This window comes from Protopterus annectens, chromosome 8.part0, assembly GCF_019279795.1.
Source record: "Protopterus annectens isolate FY-2018-M chromosome 8.part0, PAN1.0, whole genome shotgun sequence".
In the NCBI taxonomy this organism is placed as follows: Eukaryota; Metazoa; Chordata; order Ceratodontiformes; family Protopteridae; genus Protopterus; species Protopterus annectens.
In genome coordinates, this window is record NC_056741.1 from 1,919,149,293 (window position 1) to 1,919,175,149 (window position 25,857).

At 45.6% G+C, this 25,857-nt stretch overlaps 1 protein-coding gene across 1 annotated transcript in view; it reads left to right on the forward strand.

Annotated features, from left to right (window-relative positions):
- AMFR (autocrine motility factor receptor) overlaps positions 1-25,857 on the forward strand; it is a 1,369,298-nt gene that overhangs the window by 733,929 nt on the left and 609,512 nt on the right. Inside the window, exon 9 of the mRNA XM_044081420.1 lies at positions 18,565-18,584. Coding sequence (XP_043937355.1) covers positions 18,565-18,584 — 20 coding nt within the window. The remainder of the gene's footprint in view (positions 1-18,564; positions 18,585-25,857) is intronic.

The window sequence follows — 25,857 nt, forward strand, 5'->3', positions numbered from 1 at the left end:
TGGTGATGATCCACGTCTTTAAAAGTCCATTACTGATCCTCTTTGCTATGGCCAACACCATTGTGATATAGTACCTTAACAAGGAGGCACAATGTCTTCTGCTGGTTGGCAGTGATGACCTTGTGAGCTGGTTTTACATCATGTCTGACTCTTCAGGCATCATTCATCCCATCTGAGCAAAACATGGCAGACAGATTAAGCAGATCCTGAGTAGACCTAAATGAGTGGCAGCTGAATGCCATGGTGGTCCAAGATCTAGTCCAGATTTGAGGAGTGCCTTCAATAGATCTGTTCACCTCCTTTCAAAACAGACAGTTGTAGAAATTCTACTGCAGACATCCTTTTAGCCATAAATTAGTTCCACAATGAAAGGTGCACCATTGACTGCAATAAACTTACGTAGATGGTAAAAATCAAACAATTTATTCACAACAAGAACACAGATTCCGGAATTCCACCAATACCCAAAGGGAAGAATAGGTTGGTCATTCCTTTTACCAACAGGAACAGCCACATTAGACGTATTATACATAACAATTGGAAATTATTACAAATTGATGATAAGATCAGGAGTCTAGTGGATGATCAACCCACTATAACATACAGGAATATGAAGTCACTCAAAAGAATGTTGTGTTATGAAAAACCAGAAAATAAGGAGCAGCAGTCACAAAGGAAAGGCACCTTTGCCTGCCGGAATTGTAATCAATGTAAATATATAGCAAATGATAACATTTTCACACATCCATTCACAGGTCAGATTTATTCATTCAAAGGCTATGCGGATTGCAGGACTACAGATTTAATTTATGTAGCTCAATGTCAAGTATGCAGGTTGTTCTATGTTGGGAAGACCAATAGAACCCTATGTGAACGAATAAGGGAGCATTTATATGCAATTAATAAGGAAAACACCAATAATGCTCTAGCTAAGCATATATTGGAATATGGTTCACAACACAGTTTTAATTTTAGGGTTTTACAGTTAGTTATGAAATCAGATAGGTTAGATAATATCAGAGGCCACACGGAGGAGATTGAAAACAAATGGATACTGAGATTGCAGGCACATAAATATGGGCTAAATGATAAAATTACGTTGAAACCATTTTTGGCTTCCAAACCATTAAAGCATTGAGTATGTTTCTTATTTATGTATAATTTTTATGCATTAGCATTCATAGTATTTTTAACATTTTAGTGTGTAGACTATGTAATAGATTTTACATGTTTTATTCTTGCACCTTTGTGCATATTTTACTGTCTTTTATAGATGTTGCTGGTAAGGTTAGTGTTTTTCAGACTGGTCCTTTAATTACACTAATTACATAGATCAATTACAGCTGCTTTTTGAAATGTGTATTTAAATGAATGTATTCATTTGGATTTCATTGAAGTCTGAGGAAGCGTTGTAAGGACGTGAAAGCGCTTACTTTCCGGAATCTGTGTTCTTGTTGTGAATAAATTGTTTGATTTTTACCATCTACGTAAGTTTATTGCAGTCAATGGTGCACCTTTCATTGTGGAACTAATTTGTGACTGTGCATTTGTGGAAGGTGCTTTACTTGGCAAGAAGTTTTCTTCTTTTGTTTATCCTTTTAGCCATGTTGAAGGACAGAAGCATTCTTGTTCCCTTGACTGGGAATGTTCCTGTATGCGTTTCCACCCATTTTACTGATTCACAAGGTAGTTCTGAAGATTCAGAAAGAAAAGCCAGAGATCATTGTGGTGACCCCATACTGGCCCAAGCAATCTTGGTTCTCCCTTCTAATGGTATTAGCCAAGGGCAATTACTGCATAATTCCCCACAATCTGGATTTGCTCAAGCAGTCTCAGGGGCGACTGGTGCACCCCATTTGGAGCAAGTACAGCTGACAGCCTGGATGATTTAGTCTTGACTTTGTTTAATTACTTGTTTTATGAGAATGTGCAGAATGGAGGCTAGAAAACCTGCTACTAGAAAATCTTATGTTTACATATGGATGAGGTTTTCTAGTTGGTGCCTAAATAGGGAATAGAGGGTCCCTTGAGGTTGACATCCCCCTGGTCTTGAAATATTTATGTAAGCTACTTCAGGATGACTTATTGTATGCATTAATTAAAGTGCATTTAGCAACAATCCCTGTTTGTTGCCTTTGGATCCTTCTCTTTCTACTTCTTGTTTGGTAAAACAGTTCATAAAAGGAGTATTGCATATGAGAATCCCTTGCAAGCATATTAGTCCTTCATGAGATCTCAACTATGTTTTGGAAAATTTGATCTTACAATCTTTCAAACTTGTTACTCAGGCTGATCTGAACCTGTCAATGTGGAAAACTGTTTTGCTTATAGCGCTGGCATCTGCAAAGCGAATCTCTGAGCTGTAAGTTCTCATGGTGGGGCCACCTTATCTTATTTTCCACTGGAATAAGGTTGTGTTATGCACTAAACCCTCTTTCAAGTGAAAAGTGGTATAAAAATAAGGAGAGAGAGAGAAAAGAGGATACTTCATACCTTGGATGTGCACCAGCAGCCAAAGTATTTCTTTGATGCAATGAAACCTTTCTGGAAGGCTGAAAGAAGGGTCAACCCTGTCTCTAAACAAACAATTGCACATTGGTTGTCCTCTGGTATTGCTTTTTGTCACACCCACCATGGCAAGGTGAATCCAGACAATATAAAGGCACATTTCACCAGAACATTTTCCCCTTCATTGGCTTATTGGAAAAGAGTGGACTCTTATTCTAGAGGCAGCAACTTGGCCCTCTCCATAACTTTATGTACTACTACAAGCTGGAATGCCTTTCTAAATCTAGTGCAAGCTTTTCTAGGGCCATTCTTTACAGAGAAAGCTCACTCAGACTCTGCCCTTGACTGCTGTAAGGGAAAGGTAAGTTTGTTTTTGTTTATATTGCTTTCATCTGTTTTGTATATTGTTTGTATTTTCATTGCACTGTTTTCTAAATTATATTCTGTATTTTATTACATATTTAAGCTAGGACAGAAACAAGAGCTGTCTCTCTCGAACAGGGTTGGCAGATTTCTATGGTCAGGTAGGGACAAAAAAAAAGTCTTTCACGTTAAGTGAAGACAAAAAAAAAAGTATTTTATTCATGTGAAACAGCAAAGCAGCCAGATGTTCATCGTGTTACACTGCTGCAGTCATTACACTTGGGTTATCCTGCCGTCAGGCGGTTCCCCAGTCGGCCTGAGTTCCAAAGTCTTGGTCCGGCATCGGTTGCTGTCACCTCCTCCCTGACGTCAGTGTGACAGGGGTATATAAAATGCAGCCGACGCCATTTTCTTCAGTCTTTCTTGCTGCGCGGTGCCCGAAGCAAAAGCAGTTCGCAAGTGCCGGTCGGCCGACTCCTGAGATTTTTATTTCCGAATCCAGAACCGAAGTCTTCTACAAAGATAAGTACCCCATTGGGGAAACTTTTTCTTGCCTCAGTCCGATGTCAGTAAAAGTTAATAACTGTAGTTCTTGTGGGAAGCAAATACCTCATAAGGATTTCCATTCTTATTGCATCCCATGCTTAGGCCCAGACCACGACGTCACTGGTTGTCAGTTTTGTGCTAGGTTTAACAAGCGCACTATTAAACGTCGGTTTGATTTTTCCCGACATTACTTTGGCAGAAAATTTAATTATACGATGCCGTCGGACCTTCCGACGAATGCAATTCATAAAAAGCGCAAAGACAGGCATCCGAGGCCGAAAACGGACGACGACGCCTCTTCTAGGCCAGTCGCCGGTTCTCCGGTTTTCAGAGAGGCGCCTTCGCAGCCCCTGACAACTGCTTCTGCAGAACCACAGGCAGCCACCGACTCCTTAGTGGAGATGGCTGGGCCATCAGACTCCCAAGTTTTACAGACAACCAAAACTGACCCTGCAGAGGGATCCGGTGTACATGAGCCTCCTGCAACTTCAGAGGGTGTATTCAGACCTAGTCAGCTTAGCCTTAAACCCTCTTCTAAGTCTAAACCACCTCTTAAAACTAAGAAATCACTGTCTCCGGGGCAGACCTCCATGCCTAAGAAACAAATGCTTAAAATGGCCGAAGACCTGATCACTCTGATCAGGGGGTCCCATCCCCCTCCTGATAAAAGGCCCAGACAGATTGTGGATTCTGACTCCTCCGACCAGGTGTCCATTTCCTCGCAGTCTTCCTCAGACTTGGGTTACTCTTTACCCCCTTATGAGGATTCTGATGCTGAGGAATCCATTCCATCAGCCTCCCCCTAAGAGGATTACTCTTTTGGGGAAACTTTACACACCATGAGGGAGCATTTCCATTGGGAGGGCCTGGATTACTCAGAATCCAAGAAAAGGCTCAGAGAATTCCTACTGTTACCTCAGCACAGACCCCTGGCTATTCCGCCAGTGTTAGACATTGTGGATGATGTGTATACTGAATCAAGCTTAAATTCTGATTCCTTACCTCCAGCTCCAGTTAAACCAGACAGGTATTACAGAGTCACTGACTCTCACAAATTTCTGTATAAAAGCCCAGTGGAAGACCCAGAAACTATTTCTCAGGGACCCAAAGGGGTCAAGGCCTCATCAGCAAATAACCCAGTTCCCACCGACAGAGACTCCAGAGCATTAGACAGATGGGGAAAGAAAGTATATACATCTGCAACTTTAGCAATGAGAGCTTTGATTTGCCAATTTCACATGTTAAAATATCAGCAATTTCTGATGTCTCAGTTGAAACAAAAAATGCTTTCAGATACAGATCCTCCGAATTTTAAAGAAATGCAGGATTTATTGCATGCTGCAGAACAAGTGGGAAAACATATTTTGCAATGTGGTTTTGATTCTTTAGAGGCCTCCTGCAGAGCAGCAGTTACAGGCTCTGTCATTAGAAGACACGCATGGTTAAAGGAACATACATTGCCAGATCATGTTAAAGCAAAACTACTGGATGCACCCGTGCAGCATGATGTCCTATTTGGAGTTAAGGCAGAAGAGGTACTAAAGAAAATGGAGGATAAGGCAAAATCTATGCAAACAGTGAAGATTTCTTACAGGTACAGCCTCCAAGATTTAGCAGAAACTGGCCAAGAAAGAATTGGTCCTTTCCTGTTAGACAGATCTCAAAGAGGCAAATACAGATGTCCAAGAGGCAGAGGACAGCCACAAGGTCCTTACAGGCCTCGACAGTGGGGTGCACCAGGCCAAAAAGAAGGAGAAGACAGACAACAACCTTACAAAAAACAGTCCCAATGACTTCCCACTACAGCTGCCAAACATTTCTCTCTTGACAGCCCCACTGGGAGGAAAACTGGCTCTTTTCTATCACAATTGGCATATGATCACCAAAGACAAATGGGTTCTCAATATCATTTCATAGGGTTACAGGTTCCACTTTCACACACTGCCAAGGTTAAAAGGAATGCCGAATCTGCCACCAAATCAATGGGCAGAGGCTCAAAAACAAATTACAGCACTCATGACAATGGGAGCTATTCAAAAGGTACCTCCACAGGAACAAGGACAAGGATTTTACTCAAGACTCTTTCTGGTACCCAGAAAAGACAAAGCCTGGAGGCCTATTCTGGATCTTTCATCTCTAAACACTTACCTGGATGTCCCGAAATTCAAAATGTTGACATTACAGCAGCTTCTTCCCATGCTGGGCAAGCAAGCTTGGCTCGTGACTTTGGACCTCAAGGAGGCATACCTGCATGTCCCTATCAGACAAAACTGCAGAAGATACCTCAGATTCATAGCTGGTCCAATGCATTATCAATTCTCTGCACTGCCCTTTGGCTTATCTACTGCACCCAGGGTCTTCATAAAGTGCCTGGCACCAGTAATTGCATTTTACAGACAAAGAGGAATTCAAATTTACCCATACCTGGACGACTGCCTGATTCAAGCAGAGAGCAAAGACATTCTCCTAAAGCATCTGGCGTTTGTAAAAAAGTTACTAAGTTGCCTGGGGTACACAGTAAACTAAAAGAAATCAAAGCTAGTGCCCTCACAAGAGATCATATTCCTGGGTGCCAGCTTGAACACAATGGCCCAGATGTCTTATCTCACGCCAGACAAGCAAGGACATTTGACTCAATACTTTCAATTGATGGCAACAAAGACCCGACTCCCTGCAAGAAAAATTCTGCAGGCCTTGGGCTACTTGGCATCTTACATACTACTAATTCCATATGCCAGACTGCATATGAGGAAACTACATTGGTACCTAAAGAGTGTATGGTCTCAACACTGTCAAAGTTTGGAAACAGTTATACCAGTAATACCTTGCCTTCAGAAGGAGTTTCGATGGTGGGCTCAAGCTTGTCACCTCAACAAGGGACACCCTTTTACTCAACCCACACCCAGGCAAACACTAACAACAGATGCATTGGATTACGCCTGGGGAGCACACATGGCAGGAAAATGCATTCAGGGCGAGTGGCCTATAGAACAAAAGCATCTTCACATCAACCAAAAAGATATGCTAGCTGTACAAAATGCCCTTACAGCTTTCAAGGACCTGCTACATCCAGGACAACTACTACTTAAGACAGACAACACCACAGTCATGTGGTACATAAACAAGCAAGGGGGCACCCATTCATACCCCCCTCTGCAGACAAGCAATGACCTTGTGGAACACAGCTATAAGCTATCAAGTTCATCTACAAGCACAATTCCTGCCAGGAGAGAAAAACACACTGGCAGACGACTTAAGCAGAAATATCTTGGATCCACACGAATGGGAAATGAATCCACAAATATTCAGAATGATAACACAGAAATGGTGGAGCCTGGACATAGATCTGTTTGCATCACCAAAGAATTGCCAGCTACAGAAATTCTGCACAAGGAGTTACTATCCACAAGCATGGAAAGTGGATGCCCTCTCATTCAGCTGGAAAAATCTAACAGTATACGCATTCCCACCACTGCCTCTTCTTCCAAAGGTACTCATAAAAGCCAGGCAAGAGGAGCCAAAAATGATCCTGATTGCACCAGACTGGCCACACCAGCACTGGTACCCAATCTTAAAAAACTTAGCACAAGGACCACCCTGGATTTTGCCTCAATCACCACATCTACTCTCTCAGAACAACAATTAGATTCTCCACAGCCAGCTAAGGACCTTAAACCTCGCTGCATGGAAGATACCTTAGCAAAGCAAGCAATGCCTCTCTCCAAAGCTGTTATGGATGTCATCCTGGAGGCCAGAAGGCCTAGTACCAGGAAAGCCTATTCGGATAAATGGAAGAGATTCTGTTCCTGGAACCAGGCTCACAGCCTTGACCCTCTTTTGCCAAACATTCCTCAGATACTACAATATTTGACTGAGATGCTAGACAAAGGCCTCTCCTTTTCATCTATCAAGATCCATGCCTCTGCCATCTCTGCTCATTACAACACGGATCCACCAATTTTCTCTAATCCTTTGCTAAAACAGTACCTCAGAGGGACAAAAAACATAAGACCGCCCCGTAGAGCACCTGCTCCAACTTGGGACCTCAACTATGTTTTGGAAAAATTAACTTGACCTCCTTTTGAGCAAGCTAGCACAGCAGAATTAAAATACATCTCTTGGAAAACTGCTCTGCTCCTAGCACTTACATCAGCACGAAGAGTTTCAGAATTACAGGCACTAATGGCAGTGGAACCTTTCCTCATTTTCCACCAGGACAGGGTGTTCTTAAGAACTACTTTTATGCCTAAGGTGGTTTCAAGTGTGTCTCTAAACCAAACTATTCATTTGCCATTTGCCTTATCCAAAACCACAGAATAAAGGGGAGAGACTACTGCATTCATTGGACATTCACAGGCAGTTATGCTTCTACTTGGACAAAACCAAAGCTTTCAGAAAATCTGAGCAATTATTGGTAGCATATGCTGCAGGAGCACAGGGAACAGCCATTTCAAAACAGACTATTTCCAAATGGATAGGACATTGTATATGTTTCTGCTATACGCACCATGGGAAACCTGTGCCTACCAGCATTAGATCTCACTCCACCAGGGCAACAGCCACATCAACGGCCTACCTCAGAGGAGTACCTACCAAGGATATTTTGGAAGCAGCAACATGGAGCTCTGTGCATACCTTCACCAAGCATTACCATCTGCCTCTATACTCCAAATCCAGAGCTGGCTTCGCCTCTGCAGTGCTGCAGGGCCTTATAGCCACCCCTAATGCATTATAGAACCAGCCACCCTACCTCAGCTTTGGGATTCTTCCCAAGTGTAATGACTGCAGCAGTGTAACACGATGAACATAGTACAGTTTTGTACTTACCATAAATGTAGATGTTCGAGTGTTGACACTGCTGCAGTCCAGGTTACTCTCCCTCCATCCCCTCTTCATTGCTATTACGTACCTAGGTCTACTACCCTTTACTACCTTTGGGGGGTATTTTCTGGTAACTGAAAGTATTTGTTTGCTTTTCTTATTTATGTTTTATTAGCAATTTGAATTGCCTACCTATTTGGGGGCACCTGACATCTGGGGCAAGAAAAACTGAAGAAAATGGCTTCGGCTGCATCTTATATACCCCTTTCGCACTGACATCAGGGAGGAGGTGACAGCAACTGACGCCGGAGCAAGACTTTGGAACTCAGGCCGACTGGGGAACTGCCTGACGGCAGGATAACCCGAGTGTAATGACTGCAGCAGTGTCACCACTCGAACATCTACATTTATGGTAGGTACAAAACTGTACTTTCTGCATTAAGCAGAAGTGGCTCCGCTTTATGATTTTTGATCGGCTTGTATACCGATATACGAGCCAATGAAAAATTCGCACAGCAGAGCCTCTTCTCTTCAATACAGAACAGCCTGCTGTTCTTCATTGAACAGTGTGGCTCCACTTTGCGATTTATGATGGGCCTGTATGCCGGTATGCGAGCCAATCATAAATCGCAAAGCGGAGGCTGTTTCGCCGGGATTTTAACCAGCAGTATGGGACTCTGGATTAGGCTACTGATCCTGGGACAGTCCTGCTCAAATAGGGACGTCTGGCAACCCTGCTCTTGAGAATTACACACAAATTAAAACTAGTCACATAAGGTTAATTCCATGTGAAGTGCGGGAGAAGCTAGGAACTAAACCTTGTATTTAAGGGGTGAAATAAAACATTTCAAGGCTTTAATGAAAAGTTTCACTCAGACTTAGATTGCTGTGAGGGAAAGGTTAGCTTTTGTTTGTATTTTATTGCTTTTTTCTATTTTATAATTTGTGGTATCTTTTCATTACACTGTTTCTATTAACATATTTAAACCAGAGCAGTCTTTCCTGCTAGGTGCACAAAAGTTAAAATGTTACCACTCTTTTACCCTTTTGCTGTTGTTTTAAACTCATTGTCTCCCTAGTTGTTTGCCTCTTTTGTTAGTTTGACCACATAATTCCTCCCATCTCTTCTTTCATTGACTGTTGCAATAAGCAAAAAATTATAATTTTGTGAAGTTATTCCCTCTTTATCTATTTAAGTTCATTTGCTCTACCAGTGTATTCTGTAAAGCCAGAATATTATGTGCCCCCCCTTCTGTCTTGTAGCTTTTAAAATTATTGGCTGTCCACTTAGATTGCTAAAGCTTGCTGCCTTCCTCTTTCATACCTAACTGCTCGGTGCACACTGCAACTCTTAGGATATTTACCCATTGATCAAATGTAGTCATTTTTATTTGTTCCTCAGCTGATGGCCTTTGGATCCAGCTCTGATCCAACTCTGCCAGTAGCTTTTCCCTTTACCCACAATGCCCTGCCAGCCTAACATACCTCAGATCACATTTGCCACCATATCACTACAGACATGGATTCACTGGCTTTCGTGCTATGGAGTGAAATTTAATTTATAACTACAGAGTTTTTTTTTTTTTTTAAATTCTCAGCAGCCTATCCCTTAAGCTTTTTCTTCACCTTCTTCCCTTATGTCACAGTTTTCGAGTTTACATTCCTTTCTTCAGGTTCTTTCTTTCACTTCCACCAAACCTTTGGTGTTTCTTTCTAGTACTATTGTTTGGTACTTGGGCCTTCCCTTTTATCTCTGTCTACCTGCTTCAGAGTGTTTCTTACTACCATTGTTAAGTTTCCTTGTAAAAAATAAATAATCTGAAGTAGTTACTTCATTTGATCTGCAACCTGTGGGAGTCGGATCCGACCCGGCAGCTTTCCAAGCTTCAAGATCCAAGCTCCTAGCTCCTCCCCCCTACCCATAATTCCTTACTACCAACCACATTACCCCAGATAGTTTTTTGCCGCGGCTAAAGACAGTTGCTTCTTAGTGAAGAGCTCCTGGCCTGGTGAGATTGTTCTTTTTTCTAATACTTAATCTCTAGTTTAAATTGTGTGTGTGTTGTTTTAGCGGCAAACCCTATCAAACCCACTTAAAAAAAAAAAAAAAAAAAAAAAAAACTTTTTTTTCCCTTAGTTTAATTTTGTCTCTCCCCCTCCCCCCCTTAGTGTTTGGGTGTGTGTGTGAGAGAATTATGGCTGAGTCTAAAGCTATGTTTTCGAAGTGTACTGAGTGTGGCCACAAACTTTCCCCAGCTGATGGCCACACTCAGTGTGTTTTATGTCTGGGGGCAGCACATTTGTCGGAGGCCTGCCAAATTTGTGCGGCCTTCAACCCTTGGGCACTTAGGGAAAACCCCCTCAGGAATCAGCTTCTTCTTCCTCTCCCAGCCGGGTCCAAGCTACTCCTGTAGCTTCGGCACCGGCTACTCCCTTAGCTGTACCCGGGACTCAACCTCCCTTATCGGGTACTAGCTCTGTGGAGTCTGGGTCTTCTTCCCACAGGGAGAAGAAGAAACATAGGGAGAGAGGGCCATATTTCTAAAAGGCGGGCAGAGTCTCATCCCTCAGCTCCGCCTGAAAAGATATTGAAGTCCCCTGAGAGGGTCTCCAGATCCTTGTCCTCTCGGCTCCGTTCTCCTTCCTTTTCTCTGGAGCTGGAGGAGGAGGATAGGTCTCCCTCGAGGTCTTCGAGGCGGCCTTCCCGGCCTGCTTCGACTACCTCTTCGCGGTCCACTAGAAGCATCTCCGAAGCAGACATGGATCGGATGATGCGAAGATTTTTACAGACCCAGATGCAGATGGAGATGCTCTTGCCTCCCCCCCCCTTTGGGAGGGAGTGCAGCCCCCATTTTTACCCCGATCGCTCCTTCTCCGACCCATTATCGAGTCTCGGAGTTTTCGGATCCAGGCCCTTTCGGATCCGGGGATACGTCGGCGCCGACAGGGATAGTGTCTTCGCCGACTATACCTTCGAGCTTGTCGGATCCAAGCTCTCGGGGCCGAGGGTTGAGCATCGGATCCGAGGGAGTGGTTGTGTCTTCGGCGCCGATGGGGCCGGAACACACCACTGCCTCGGATCCGATTGCTTCGGCTCCGACCCCGATCCTTTCCTCTGAGCTGAGGAGGTTGCTTTCTCAGGCTGGTGATGGTGAATCTCCCTCGGCTTTTGAGGTAGTGGAGAGGGTACTGTCGAGGTCATCCAGGTCCACGACCGGGCCTTCGGATCCACCCGTGCCCCCACTGTATCAGGGTCTGTCTTCGATCATCCGTCCATCTGGACAGCCTGTCCAAAGCCTCCAGTTAGTTCCTAGGGAGGAACACCACCCGGTGGACGAGCCCTCTTCGGACAGCCCCGCCGAAGAGGTGCCTCGGAAGCACCAGTGCAAAAGGAGGCACCTGGACTCCCCAGAGTCCATTACCACGGATACGGATTTGGAGGATACGGAGGGTTCCCCAAGGTCACCCTCTGAAGATGTCTCATTTGCAGACGTTATGGAAATGTTGCGTATAAGAGGGGGGTGGTCTGCCCAAAAGCCCTCCCTGGACGAGTTTGTATTTCTGGAGGCCTTTGAGGCAGGCCCATCTACCTCCTGGGTGTCCCCCCCCCCAGCCGACCCCTTGGTGGACCTAATTACCACCAGGGCTTGGAAGGAGCCCGACACCGTGGAGCCTATCCCTAGACGCCCGGATAAGATCCTCAGCCCTCCCTCTGATAGACCTTCTTGGTCCAAAGGCACGCCGGTTGATGCTATGTTGGTAGCGGCTGCCACTAAGAAAGAACTTGCCCAGGAAAGTTCTTCGGTCCATCCGCCGGACAAGGAGTCCCGGTCTTTGGACCGTATTGGGAAGCGGATGTTTGCTTCAGCAACCTTTGCCATAAGGTCGCTGAACTACATGGCACACTATCAGGCTACAGCGTGACTTAATTAAAGAATACGCTGCAGCCCCTCCGGAGTCCATGTCGGTCCCAGACAAAAAGGTTTTTCAGACTCGAATGGCCACTCTAAAGTCCATATCAAATACATCTATGCGGCTTCTTTCCCATGCCATGGAAGGAGCCGCTAGATCTAGCGAAGTGGGAGTAGTCTTGCGACGGCACTCCTGGCTCCGCCTTTGCGACTTCACGGATCCCTTCAAGGTGTACTTCGCGAACGCCCCTTACTATGGTTTGGCCTTATTTGGCTCATCGGTTCGCGACACGCTAGTCCAAAGCGAGAAGGATGGGAAGACGCTGTCGGCCGTCTGAGTCCGCTTCTCTAACCCCCAAAGATCCTTCTCCAGGAATCAGAGGGGGCAAAAGAAGCTGTGGTTCCGTAAATCTCAGCAATCCCGTCCTGCTGCGGACAACTCGTCCTCTAGAGGCAGAGGAGGACAAGGTGGACGCTGGCCCAGAGGCAGAGGGGGCCCACGTAACTTCAGGTCTAGAGAACCTTTCTCGGAGGGACCCGCGCAACAGCCCTGAGGGCTTGCCCGACTGTCCCTCTCTGGAGGCAGTCGGGGGGCGACTATCGGAGCACCTATCAAACTGTGGGAGTCCATTACAAACGATCGATGGGTGCTCCGGATAATATCCAGAGGTTACACAATACCGTTCTTGCAACCCCCCCCCCAAACATCTCCCCGATTTTCCACCCCATCAAAGGGAGTCCGCAACTCAAGAAATTTCGGAGTTGCTCAGAAAAAGAGCCATCCAGCCCGTCCCCCCAGATCAGTCTGGATCGGGTTATTACTCCAGGTTCTTCTTGGTGCCAAAGAAAACGGGGGACCTCAGACCCATTCTAGACCTTTTGTCCCTGAACCTGTTCATACCCAAGGAAAAGTTCCGGATGGTCACCCTCCAATCTATTCTCCCCCTTCTGCAGGAGAACGACTGGATGTGCTCGTTGGACCTCAAAGATGCGTACTACCATATACTAATGGACAGACGATCCAGGAGGTTCCTCCGCTTCCGGCTAGGAGCCAGTCATTATCAGTTCAGGGTTCTTCCATTTGGCCTAACCTCAGCCCCCAGAGTGTTTACCAAAGTCATGGCAGTGGTTGCAGCCCACCTGAGACTCCAGGGCATTCAGGTGTTCCCTTACCTGGACGACTGGCTCCTCACCACCCCCAACAAGCATCTACTGGTCACGGCGAGAGATTACGCCCTATCTCTGTTTGGTCTTTTGGTCATTTCAGTGAATCTAAAGAAATCCTGCCTGTGCCCCACTTAAGCCCTAGAATTCATAGGGGCCAGGTTGGATACTCAAATCTCCAGAGTGGTTCTGACATCGATCAGGCTAAACAGTTTGTCTCGCCAAGTCTTGGACATTCTTCAGAGCCCCGCTCCTCCAGCAGAATTAGTCCTGAGGGCGTTAGGATCTATGTCGGCAGCGATCGGCCTTTCTCTCCATGCCCATCTGCGAATGCGAGTGTTACAATGGACTCTCCAGGTCCAATGGTCTCTATCGGTCCATCCCTTGGACATGCCGATTCCTCTGAGCAGGGCATGCAGGGACTCCCTACTTTGGTGGTTACAGGCTCAGGAACTCAAACTAGGGAGACCCTTTGTGATTCCCCCAGTCAAAGCCACGTTGACCACGGAGACTTCCTGCCTCGGGTGGGGCGGGCATTACGTAGGCAAGTCCGTCCAAGGCACGTGGACTTCTCTAGACACTGCATTGCATATCAACGTCCTAGAGATGAGGGCAGTGCTGTTGGCGTTGCAAGCTCTCCATCACCTTCTACCTCTGGGGACTATTGCAATCCAGACGGACAACATGTCCGTGGTCTGGTACATAAACAAACAGGGAGGGACCAGGTCTTACCCCCTGTGTCGAGAAGCCATGAGAGTGTGGGAATGGGCTATTTCCACCAACCGCTTTCTGATAGCAATGCACATTCCGGGGCGGGCCAACATATTAGCGGACAACTTAAGTCGGGTATTTCTCAGCCCTTACGAGTGGTCTCTGAATCCCTCTGTCGCGAAGCAGATATTCCTCAAATGGGGGCAACCTCGCTGTGACCTTTTCGCCTCGCCCCTAAACTCAAAATGCAGCGATTACTTCGCGATAGTTCCCCCCAGAGGGGAATCCCCCTGAGATGCTCTGGTTCATGCTTGGCCGCCCGGTCTCCTTTATGCGTATACTCCTCTTCCTCTGATGACAAAATTCATCCAGAAAGCCTGTCGGTTGGGGAGCAGAGTGATTCTCATTGCCCCATTCTGGCCTCGACAAGTCTGGTTCCCCTTTCTGCAGTCTCACAGTGTAGTCCCCCCATGGATTCTGGATCCCAGACCAGACCTAATCTCGCATCCGACGAGATGCCACACTCCGAACCTGGTCAACCTCAGGCTCACGGCCTGGTTGATCCAGTTCCGTTAATGGCTAGGACTCCCGGTATCTCGACCCCGGTTAAGGCCATTCTGGTGGCAGCTCATAAGCCATCCACCAGAAAGCTCTACAACAGTAAATGGAAACGTTTTTCCATCTGGGCAAAGGATAAAGAATTAGATCCCTTTACGGTTCCTATTCCCACTATCCTGGACTTCCTATCCCTCCTTTTTAGGCAGGGAGCTAGTGCGTCCACCATTAAAGTCCAACTTGCAGCCATCTCTCATTATCATGTGGGGTGGAAATTCTTTAGGCCAGCTAAGATATGCAAAGCCTTCCTAAAAGGCGTGTTTCTCTTAAAGCCTCCCATTAAGCCGGCTATGCCTCCATGGGATCTTACCTTGGTCTTACAAGCTTTAACAGGACCACCTTTCGAACCAGTGGCCTCAGTGCCTTTAAAATTCTTATCTTGTAAAACGGACTTCTTGGTTGCTATTACCTCAGCCAAGCGGGTATCAGAGTTGCAAGCTTTGTGCATTAAGTATCCCTACCTTATTTTTCACAAAGATAGGGTGGCCCTCAGGACTAATCCTTCTTTTCTGCCTAAGGTAGCCACACAGACTAACATTAATCAATCTATTAACCTCCCTGTTTTCTTTCCTAGTTTCCAAAACAAAGGTGAATACATATTGCACAAATTGGATGTGCACAGACAACTACGTTTTTACTTGCATAGGACTAAAGATTTCCGCAAGTCAGACCAGTTGTTTGTTTCTTATGCTAAATCAGCCATGGGCAAACCAATTTCTAAGGTGACAGTAGCAAATTGGATCTCTCAATGTATCAGACAAGCATACATTTCAGCTGGGAAGCCAGATCCGGTTGTAGTTCGGGCACATTCTACTAGATCTGTGGCTACCTCAACAGCTTTTTGGGCTAGAGTTCCAGTAGACGATATCTGTTCAGCAGCTACCTGGTCTTCTTCCCATACGTTCATTTCTCATTACAAGCTAGACATGATCTCCAGAAGTAGGGCTTCCTTTGGCTCCACGGTGCTTCGGAATATCCTTCCGTAGGGACCACCCAGGGCCTTTAGGTAAGCTGGGGACTCTGTCCCACAGGTTGCAGATCAAATGAAGTAACTACTTCAGATAAAGAAGTTATGTACTCACCATAACGTTCCATCTGAGTAGATACTTCATTTGTCTGCAACCGACCCCCCCTGCCATCCCCCGAACCTCGGTAAGGTATTGTCCTTTGGAGAATTTCTTCTCCGTCTTTAGCTTATAGGGCAAAATAACCGATCTGAGGTAATGTGGTTGGTAGTAAGGGATTATGGGTAGGGGGGAGGAACTAGGAGCTCAGATCTTGAAGCTTGGAAAGCTGCCGGTTCGGATCCGAGGTCGGATCCGACTCCCACAGGTTGCAGACAAATGAAGTATCTACTCAGATGGAACATTATGGTGAGTACATAACTTCTTTTTTCCTTTGCCATCCCTTTTGGACTGCAACCTCTTTGTGTCCATTATGGCAGATGAGCAACTGGTTTCAAAAAATGTATTAACTGTGGGCACAAAATACCCAACTCTGATGCCCACAGTGAATGTGTCCATTGCTTCGGTGATACTCATTTAGATTCAGGATGTTCTGTCTGTGCTGGCTTAAACACCAGGGCACTTACTAACAAACAAAACAAGCTAGTTTTGAAGGGCCTTCTCCCTTCAATTTCATCTAGGGCTCAGACCCACTCCAAAAAATCAGACAAGTGGAAGCCCGATGCAGCTTCCAAAGACACCAGGAAGAGGTCTCTGGATTCTTGAGCATCCTTGGCTCCATTCTAGAGCCACCATCAAAAATTTTGAAGAAATTGGATGCAATTACCATGGATCCTACTACTTCAAAAATTAAATTTCCTTTGATGTGGTTGCCTCATTCCTTGCGAGATCCGATAACTGTTCAGCTCCCTTCTCTATATTTACAGGAGTTTCCACACAAACACTCCAGGCCACTTTCTATTAGCTCCTCACTTAGGTCTTCCAGGATCTTGTCCAATGCTGAAGTGGATAGGATGATGAGGAAATGACTGAGCTCAGATCCAGATGGGGCTAATTCCATCTGTTTCCCATCAGATCTGTAAGCCTGCTCATCACAAGTCCTCCTTTAATCTCTCCAGTCTGTTCTGCGTTTTTTTTAGAGCCCTGTGATCTAAGATGCCTGGGAATGTCGTCATTGGATCTGAAGACTGGTCGTTGCTAGACTTGGGTTGCTTTCTTGAGCCATCTGGCTCAGCCTTTTGGAGCAGGAGGAGTGTCTGTGCCAAATTAGGGGGACCCAGGTCAACTCCAAAGTTGTCAAAGACGTCCTTGCTCCTTGGAGTTTTGGCGCTGGATAGCTGTGGTCCAACTCCATCCAAGGGTGGAGGGCCTCAAGGGATTTAGGGGTCAGCAGTAATAGAAGTAACTGCTCCGTTACCTCTGGCTTCTAGTTTCCCCTAGGCACTAGAGAAAGAACATCCCTACCCACCTCTGATCACATATCTTTACCACCATTAGGTCTTTGCTCTGAGCCTCATTCTTGTATTGCACAGACCTAATGGTGGTAAAGATGTGTGATCAGAGGTGGGTAGGGATGTTCTTGTATTGCACTGGCTATTACAATACAAGTACATCCCTACCCACCTCTGATCACACATCTTTACCACCATTAGGACTTTGCTCTGAGCCTCATTCTTGTATTGCACTGGGATAGCCAGTTTGTCTCCAGTCAGTCCCTCGGGACTCCCTTTCAATTCTGACACCTCACCAGACTATCCCACTGGTGAGGTCCCTCAGAAGAGAACATGTAAACGGCAACACTTGGATTCCTGTCGGGAATCCTTCACTGAAGATACCAATTTCTATGAAGGGGAAGGGTCCTCCAGATCTCCACCTGAAGATGTCTCCTTTGGAGACGTACTTGAACTCCTAAAGCAAAAAGGTGGTTGGTCTTCAATACCCCTTCCCAAGAGGAGTTCATGTTCCTGGATGCTTTCATGTCTGACTCGGCTACATTAAGATTGCAAAGAGATTTGACTAAAGAACTCTCCAAATCCCATTTGGGTCCATGTCTGTGGAGGATCAAAATAGTCTCTCTGCAACTGGACACCCTTCTGTCTATAGCCAATGTGCCCATGAGGCTGGTATCCCATGCTGCAGAAGGTACCTCACAGGGGGTCAGTTCAGACATAGCCTTTAGGAGACATGCCTGAATACACCTGTGCAAATTTGTGGAGCTCAACTCTTCATTCATCAGTGCTCTGTTTGATGGCTCTTCCTTATTTGGCCTGAAAGTAAAAGAAACTCTCTCCAGAAACTATCTTAACTTGCAACATTTACTGTGTATACTGTTGATAATCAATATCTTGTTATTGTATTAAAACTAACAACCTGCAATGTTGTTTACTATTGCTGCAGCTTTGTATTTCTATTTATCATGTACATGATGTGGAGCTTTCCTTCCTGGGCATCCACTGTAAAAGGACCTGCGTCCAGTCGGAATTTCCTGGTAAACAAATGTAAATAAATAAACAGAGAGCAAGAAGGAAAGACCTGGTCTGCCATAGGGATCCATTTTCTACTCCTCAAAGACCCTTTTTTCGGATTCAGGGAGGATTTAGAATGATGTGGTTCCATAAATCCCAGGATCCTTTCCAAGACTCATGAGGAGACAGTTCTCCCAGAGACAAAGGGAGTACTGTAACGGAAGATGCCATCCCTGCGGCAGAGGTGGCCTGCAGAATTAGGGATTTTGGGATTCCTTTTCAGACAAACACTATTAGCACTCCTGAAAGGTCGCCTGACTGTTGCCATCTGGAGGCATTCGGGGGGGGGGGGGGCATTTGTCTCTGCACCAAAAAGCCTGGGTATCCATCACAAAAGATGGGGTTCAGAGAATTATATCAAGAGGTTATATCATAACATATTCCTAAATTCTCCCTGTAAAAATGAGAAGAATCCTGTATGTTTCTCTCAGTCAGAGGGAGATGGCAGCATTAAAGTCTAGCCTTAGAGCCATCCAGGAGGTCTCCCCAGGCCAGATGGGATCCGGAACCTATTCAAGATTCTTCTTTGTGCCAAAGAAGATGGGACTTGAGACCCATCCTTGATCTCTGTAACCTAAACTAATACATGAAATATTTAAAGTTCCAAATGGTCACAGTTCGGTCCATTTTGCCCCTACTGTGAAAGGAAGATTGGATGTGCTGAGTAGATCATCAGAATGCATACTATAACATCGAAATGAACAGGCACTCAAGAAGATATGCATGCTTTCTGCTAGGAACCATTCATTACCAGTTCACAGCACTGTCCTTTGGCCTCATCACAGCCTCACCAGAGTGTTCACCAAATGCATGGCAGTGGTAGCAGCTCACTTGAGACTGTTGGGATTCAGAGTGTTTCTGTACCTAGACGACTGGCTCCCAACTGCCCCATCCAGGCATCTACTTCTACAGGCAAGAAACTAATTTAGCCAGTCATGTCTTCACTTTGTCATCACAGTCAATTATAACAAATCACAGCTCACACCTGCACAGAGTCTGGAGTTCATAAGTGTTCATCTAGACAGTGTCACTCAGCCTCTCTTCCTCCAACATAAATTCAGGCACTCAGATCCCAGGTCAAGAAGGTGATCTCTCATCCTTCTCTCCCAGCATGACTAATCTTACCGGACTTGAGATCCATGGCAGCAGCAATCACCCTAGTTCCTTTAGCCAGGTTTCACATCGGATTCTACAGTGGACTGTAACGGTACAGTGGTCTAATCTTCAAAAGCCTTTTTCCACCCCAGTCAAGATCACAGTCTTGCAAGAAATATCTTCTGTGGTGGCTTCACTCAGATAAAGTTTCTCAATGCCATCCTTTTCTTCTTCCCCTACCCATGGCCACAGTGAGCACAGATGCCTCCCAACTGGGGTAGGGAGTACTACTTAGGAATGATGATCCAAAGTACGTGGTCTCCAAAAGAGGCCTAAATATGCATATTAATGTCTTGGAAATGAAAGCAGTCTTCCTAGTGCTGTAGGACTTTCAAGACGCTCTTCCCTTCAGGATGATTGCTGTTCAGATGGACAATAAGTCTCTAGTTTGGTACACCAACAAACGGGAAGGAACCAGATGTTACCCATTATGTCAAGAAGCAATGAGTGTTTGGCAATGAGCAATCTCTTCCATCCGCTTACTCATAGCAACAAACATCAGGGAAAGCTACCTTGATTGCAAAGAAAGCAGGTCCATTCTGATGCCTCATGAGTGGGTCTCTCAATGTCAAAGTGGCAGAGAGAATTTTCTGTCGATAGGGCCAGCCATGCTGCAACCCTTTTGCTTCTTCCTTCAACAAGTGTAGCAGGTTCTTTGCCCTGATCATTTCCAAAGGGGAGTCATCAAGAGATGCTCTAGTCCATTATTGGTCCACTGGTCTTCTCTCGGCATGCCCTCCGTTACCTTTAAATTTCCAAATTTCTATGGAAAGCATACCTGTTGAAGAACACAATTATCATCATTGCACCTTTTTGGCCTCGTCAGATCTGGTTTACCCACCTCTGGCCTTATCTTCTACATCCACCCTGGATACTGGATCCAAGTCAGACCTCCTGTCTCACTTGACAGGGATGACTCATCCGGACATAACAGGCCTCAAACTGACTGCATGGTTTCTCCAGTTCCACTGATTGCTAAACAACCCAAGCTTTCTTCCCCAGTCCATCATATTTTATTATCTTCTCAAGAGGCTTCAACTAGAAAGGTTTGCAAAGGTAAATGGAAGAGATTTGCTGTTTTGTGTGCTTAAGAGAGAGATTTGGACCCTTTTTCTGCCCCTATACCAGCTGTACTTTAGTTTTTACCTTCAATTTTCAATGAAGGGGCCAGTTTTTCTGCCATTAAGGTTCGGTTGGCTGCCATTTCAAACTTTCAACTAGATGAGAATAATCATTTCTTAGGCTTTGCATAATCTAGAAAAAGCTTTCTCAAAGGGCGTCTATATCATATTGACAGCTTAGGTTGTAGAATCCTAAAACATGGACACCTAAGCGTCGAAAGCTGACAATAGCGAACAGCCACATAATTGAATTCTTTCCTCGGGAAAGAATTTGCGTGGCCATCCGTAAACAAAATAAACAAACACACCCAAACATAGTGGGGGACTTTGCCCCCCACACCCTCCCACATAAATATGCCAACTCCGAGATCACTCTAGATTGGGGAAAGGGCAAATCCCCGATAACAGCCATGCAAATTCTTTCCCGAGGAAAGAATTTGATTATGCGGCTGTTTGCTATTGTCAGCTTTCGACGCTTAGGTGTTGATGTTTAAGCATTCGACAGCCTACGCTGTCGATGACATGATATAGACCCCTCAAAGGAATGTTTTTCCTTAGGCCTCCAGTAAAGGATCCTACCCCTCCTTGGAATTTAACTGTCCTGCTGCAAAGCCTGAACCATGGCTCCTTTGAACCTTCAGACAAGTTGGACCTTAAGTTTTTGTCTTGGAAAAACATGTGTAGTTGCTATTACATCAGCTAAACAAGTATCCAAACTCCAGGGTCACTCCTCCAAGCCTCCTTACCTGTTTTTTCACAAAGACAGGATTTCCTTACGAGCCAACCTGTCTTTTTTGGTTTACTATCACATGTTCGACACTACTGTGACCGAAAGTGCAGATATCCGAAGAAAATGTTCGGAAATCACAACACCGACAACAGTAAATGCCAAACTGAGCATTTCAGTGAAGTCGAATGTCGAACATTTAAAATTCACTGAAATGCTCATAGCTGCAAAACATATTTTAACATGTTTTGCACCCCCATGTGTGGGGCTGTGCCCTCCACGTATATATACAAACTCTGAGATCTCACTACACTGAGGAAAGGGTACATTTCCCAGTCCCCACTATAGTGCGAGCTGCACTACACTGTTAAACCTTGCTATAGCGGCTGCTCGCTATTGTAAGTTTTGCAAATATAGTACTCGCACTAATGGTTCTGCTATTTACGCACATACGTTAATCATACACAGTGCGATCGAATATGTGATTTGTAAACTGTCTTTTTTGCCTAAGGTAGCATCTGAGTCTAATATAAACCTGGTCATTAACCTACCAGTTTTCTTTCCAAATTTATCAAATAACTGATAGTACATACTCCATCTTTAGGATGTGCATGGACCACTTAGTTTTATCCCCATCAGACCAAAGATCTCCGCAAGACCGACCAGTTGTTTGTATTTTTCTCACCTAGAAGCTTGGGCTTGCCAGTTTCTAAAGATGTCCTTACATTCACAGCTGCAGTATTTTTTAACATATGGAATTCCCTGCTGTGGAAGCCTGAATGTCCGTTCAGTCTACCAATGACTACTTGTTGCTTATTTAAAAGGAATGTTAAACCCAGATGCTCCTTGTATGGTGTAGGGCATAAAGGGGACGTTCAGTCCTACAACAAACAGAACTCTTTGCCGCCATTTCTGATTGTATCTTTTCATTGTCATTCTGTTTCCTGTGTCTGTTTCTGCCAGTTGAATGTTTTTTCATTCTCCAGAGACTACCTATGCCTGCTTGCTGACTTCTTTGCAGTTGCAGGTAAGTGCCCTGTTGGGGTTTTTTCTTTTTAAGATCTCCTTGAGGTTAATGTCATCCAGGAAAGGTAAATGCTAGCGTGGGAGACAGATGCCATGTAAAGACCATTGCCATAAGTGTCTTTCTGCCTAGGAGCTTCTCATGATCATACATCTTCTTCCATTTGTCAGGCATTTGTTCTGAAAACCCTTCACAGTAGACTTAATTCCCTTTACTTGTATCTTGAGAACAAGAGTCTTAAGCTTTTTGCTAAAGATACAGTGGAAGAAGTCTGCCTGGAGGGTCAGCTGTTGGGGAAGAAGGTGAAAAGGTATGACCGGAATCTTTGCTGTCCAGCCTCTGCTAGGTGTTTCTCCCAAGGTTGTTACAAACCTGGCGGCATGCCCAGCTGTGTTGTCTGATTACTCTACCTTGACTATGTTGGAGGCTGGTGAAGGTCTTGCTGGCAGCACTTCCAGAGAGGCTTTTCAAGCATCTATCTCAGACATTCAGGGGGAACCATGGTTGATTTTTTTCCAAGGGTCTGGAGGAGTTCATCAGTCTTTAGTTGGGTAGAAGTTCCAACTACGGTTCTCAACTGCTGTCCCAGGTCCAAGCCTCCTCAGTTTTTTGGAGGGGAAGTTTCTTTAAAAAAGAAACAAAAAATTAAACACGTTTCTTATCTGGGGCTCCACAAAGTAAGGGGCACACCTTCATTAAGAGGCTGTTTACTGCTTAAAACCTCCCCGGGGGGGGGGGGTTGATTTCTGCTCCTCCTTGGGCTTCTACTCCCCTTAAAAGGCCTAGAGAACAGGATTCTTCCTAGGATGAGTCGGATTCTTATAATGAAGCCCTGACTTATTCTGTTCAAATCCCTTCTCCTTTGGACTTTGGGTCAGAGAATGAGGAATCTTAGTCCAGATGTTCCTTTTGAGGAAATTTCCTTTGGGGACCCACACTCTAGGATGATGGATTTTTTTTTGTGTGATTATGCTCGAGTCTCTGATATCAATAAGAGGTACTATGAGTTGCTGCAGTTGGAATCTCCTAAACCTATGGCTGTTCCTCATGATGTCCTTCAAGGATGCATCTGCAGTCCTTACAAATGGGTTGTCCTGTCAGGCAGCCCTTCGGTCGGCCGGATTCCAAAGTCTGGATCTGGCTTCGGCTGGTGTCGCACTTCACCCGACGTCATTGCTGCAGTTATTCGGGTATAAAGGCATCAGCCGACGCCATTTTCCTCAGTCTTTCTTGCCGCGTGGCGCCCGAAGCAGAAGCTGTTCGCAAGTGCCGGTCGGTCAGAACCAGAGATTACTACTACCGAATACTTCTACTACTACCGAAGACTTCTAAAAAGCTAAGTACCCCATTGGGGACTCTTTCTTGCCTCAGCCGATGTCAGAAAAAGTGAATAACTGTTTAACTTGTGGGAAACAAATACCTCATAAAGATTTCCACTCTTGCTGCTTACCTTGTTTAGGCCCAGACCATGACGTAGCAGCTTGTCTAGCCTGTGCTTCTTTTAACCGACGGACGCTTAGACGTCGGTCGGAATTTGCTGAGCAGTTTTTCGGTTCCGATTTTGCTTATATTATGCCGTCGGATCCTCCGACTTTGCAAATATCCAAAAAACGCAAGGAAAAGGACCGACACTCGCGGTCCACGGTTTCGGCCGAAACCGCGGTTAAGCCGACCGCGAGTGTCTCGGTTTCGGCTGAAACCGAGCAAGCGGTTCTTCCTTCAGCCGATAACTTACCTTCTACCGAGGCCTCTTTCAACCTGGTGGAATCGGCTTCTGAAATCCAACCTGCTGTTGTGGTTTCTCAGGAATTATCTGACACTATTCCCTTGGATATTTCAACCCCTACACGTGGAGCTGCTAGGCCTCCTGCAGCCATGTCCATTAAGGCCTTTGCCAGGGCTAAAGCAGCTAAAGCTACTAAGTCAGTGCCTGTTAAGACCCCCTCTCACAGGCCTAGCTCCAGTTCCCAAATGCTTAGTTTAGCAGAGGATCTCATTTCTTTAATCCGGGGATCCCAACCTCACCCAGACAGGGCCTCTCACCCACCTCCAGAGAAGAGGCCTAGAGCAGAGCCCCCTGAGCCAGTTTCCACAGATGATTCCTCTGATGAATCAGATAATACAGACCCTCCAGAGGCTCCTTTTTCCCCTTATGAAGACTCTGATGCTGAAGAGTCCATCCCTTCTGCCTCTCCGCCTGATGAATTTTCCTTTGGGGAAACCTTGCATGCTATGAGGGAACAATTTCAGTGGCAGGGCCAAGATTTTTCAGACTCCAGAAAAAGGCTTAGAACCTTTTTGCATTTACCACAACATAGGCCTTTAGCTATACCTCCAGTTCTTTCTGTTGTAGATGATGCATTTAATGATGCTTGTACTGCTCCTGAATGTTCTTCGTGTTTCACTGTTGCAGTCATAACTGTAGGGTGCTCCTGCCGGCAGGCAGCCCAAGGTCGGCCAGAATCCCAAAGTCTGGGTCTGGCGTCGGCTGTATAAGCTAGTATCCTGACGTCAGTACGCCTTGGTACATAGCCCTCAACCGACGCCATCTTCTCCAGTCTTTCTTGCCGTGCGGTGGAAAGCAGCTCGCAAAACGTTGGTTGGCGATTTTCGAACAGCGTATTTGGTTGTTGTCGGTCCGAAGTTCTTACTTCTCTTCTCAAAGCTAAGTACCCGTTGGGAATCTTTTCTTGTTCCTCCGATGTCAGAAAAAGTTAATAATTGTATAGCGTGTGGGAAACAAATACCTCATAAAGATTTCCACTCTTACTGTCTACCTTGCTTAGGCCCTGACCACGACGTTTCTTGTTGTTGGTTCTGTGCCAGGTTCAACTCTCGTACTATCAAGCGCAGGTACGATTGGGCTTTAAATTATTTTGGCAGACGCTTCAATTACAGAATGTCGTCGGACACTACCGGAGTTCAAAAGAAGCGCAAAGACAAAGACAGGCCTCCGAGGTCCAAACAGGACTCGTTGCAGCTGGAGCCAGCGTCCGGTTCGGCTGTCGTCAGTGAGGCGCTTTTGCAGCCCCTGTCGTCCGCCACTTCTGAACTGATGGCCGATACGGACTCCCATGGGGAGCCATCAAGGCCCACTATTTTAACTGCTGCAGGACCTTCAGACGTTGCTCCTTCAAATGGGTCCGGAACCGCTGTGCAGGTACCGGCTTCTGAGGGGGTTTTCAGGCCTACTCATATCACTATTTCAAAGGCAAAGGCAAAGACAAAGACTCCTACTAAGTCTAAAGTTTCAGCTCAAGCTGCTTCTGAATCCACTCCCAAGACACAAAAACAATTATTGAGGATGGCTGAAGATTTGCTTACAATGATTAGGGGTTCTCACCCCCCTCCTGAGAAAAGGCCTCGACAGGATGTTACTCTGGATTCCTCTGACCAGGCTTCTGTATCTTCTGTTTCTTCCTCTGATCAGGACTATTCCTTTCCCCCTTATGAGGATTCGGATGCTGAGGATTCTTTGCCCTCGGCCTCTCCGCCTGAGGATTTTTCTTTTGGAGAAACCTTGCATGAGATGAGGGAACATTTTCATTGGGAAGGACAGGAATATTCTGCTTCCAAAAAGAGGCTTAGAGAATTTCTTCTTCTTCCTCAGCATAGGCCTTTAGCTATCCCTCCTGTCTTGGACATTGTAGATGATGCTTTTTCTGAGGCTAATTTGAATTCTGATTCCATGCCTCCTGCTC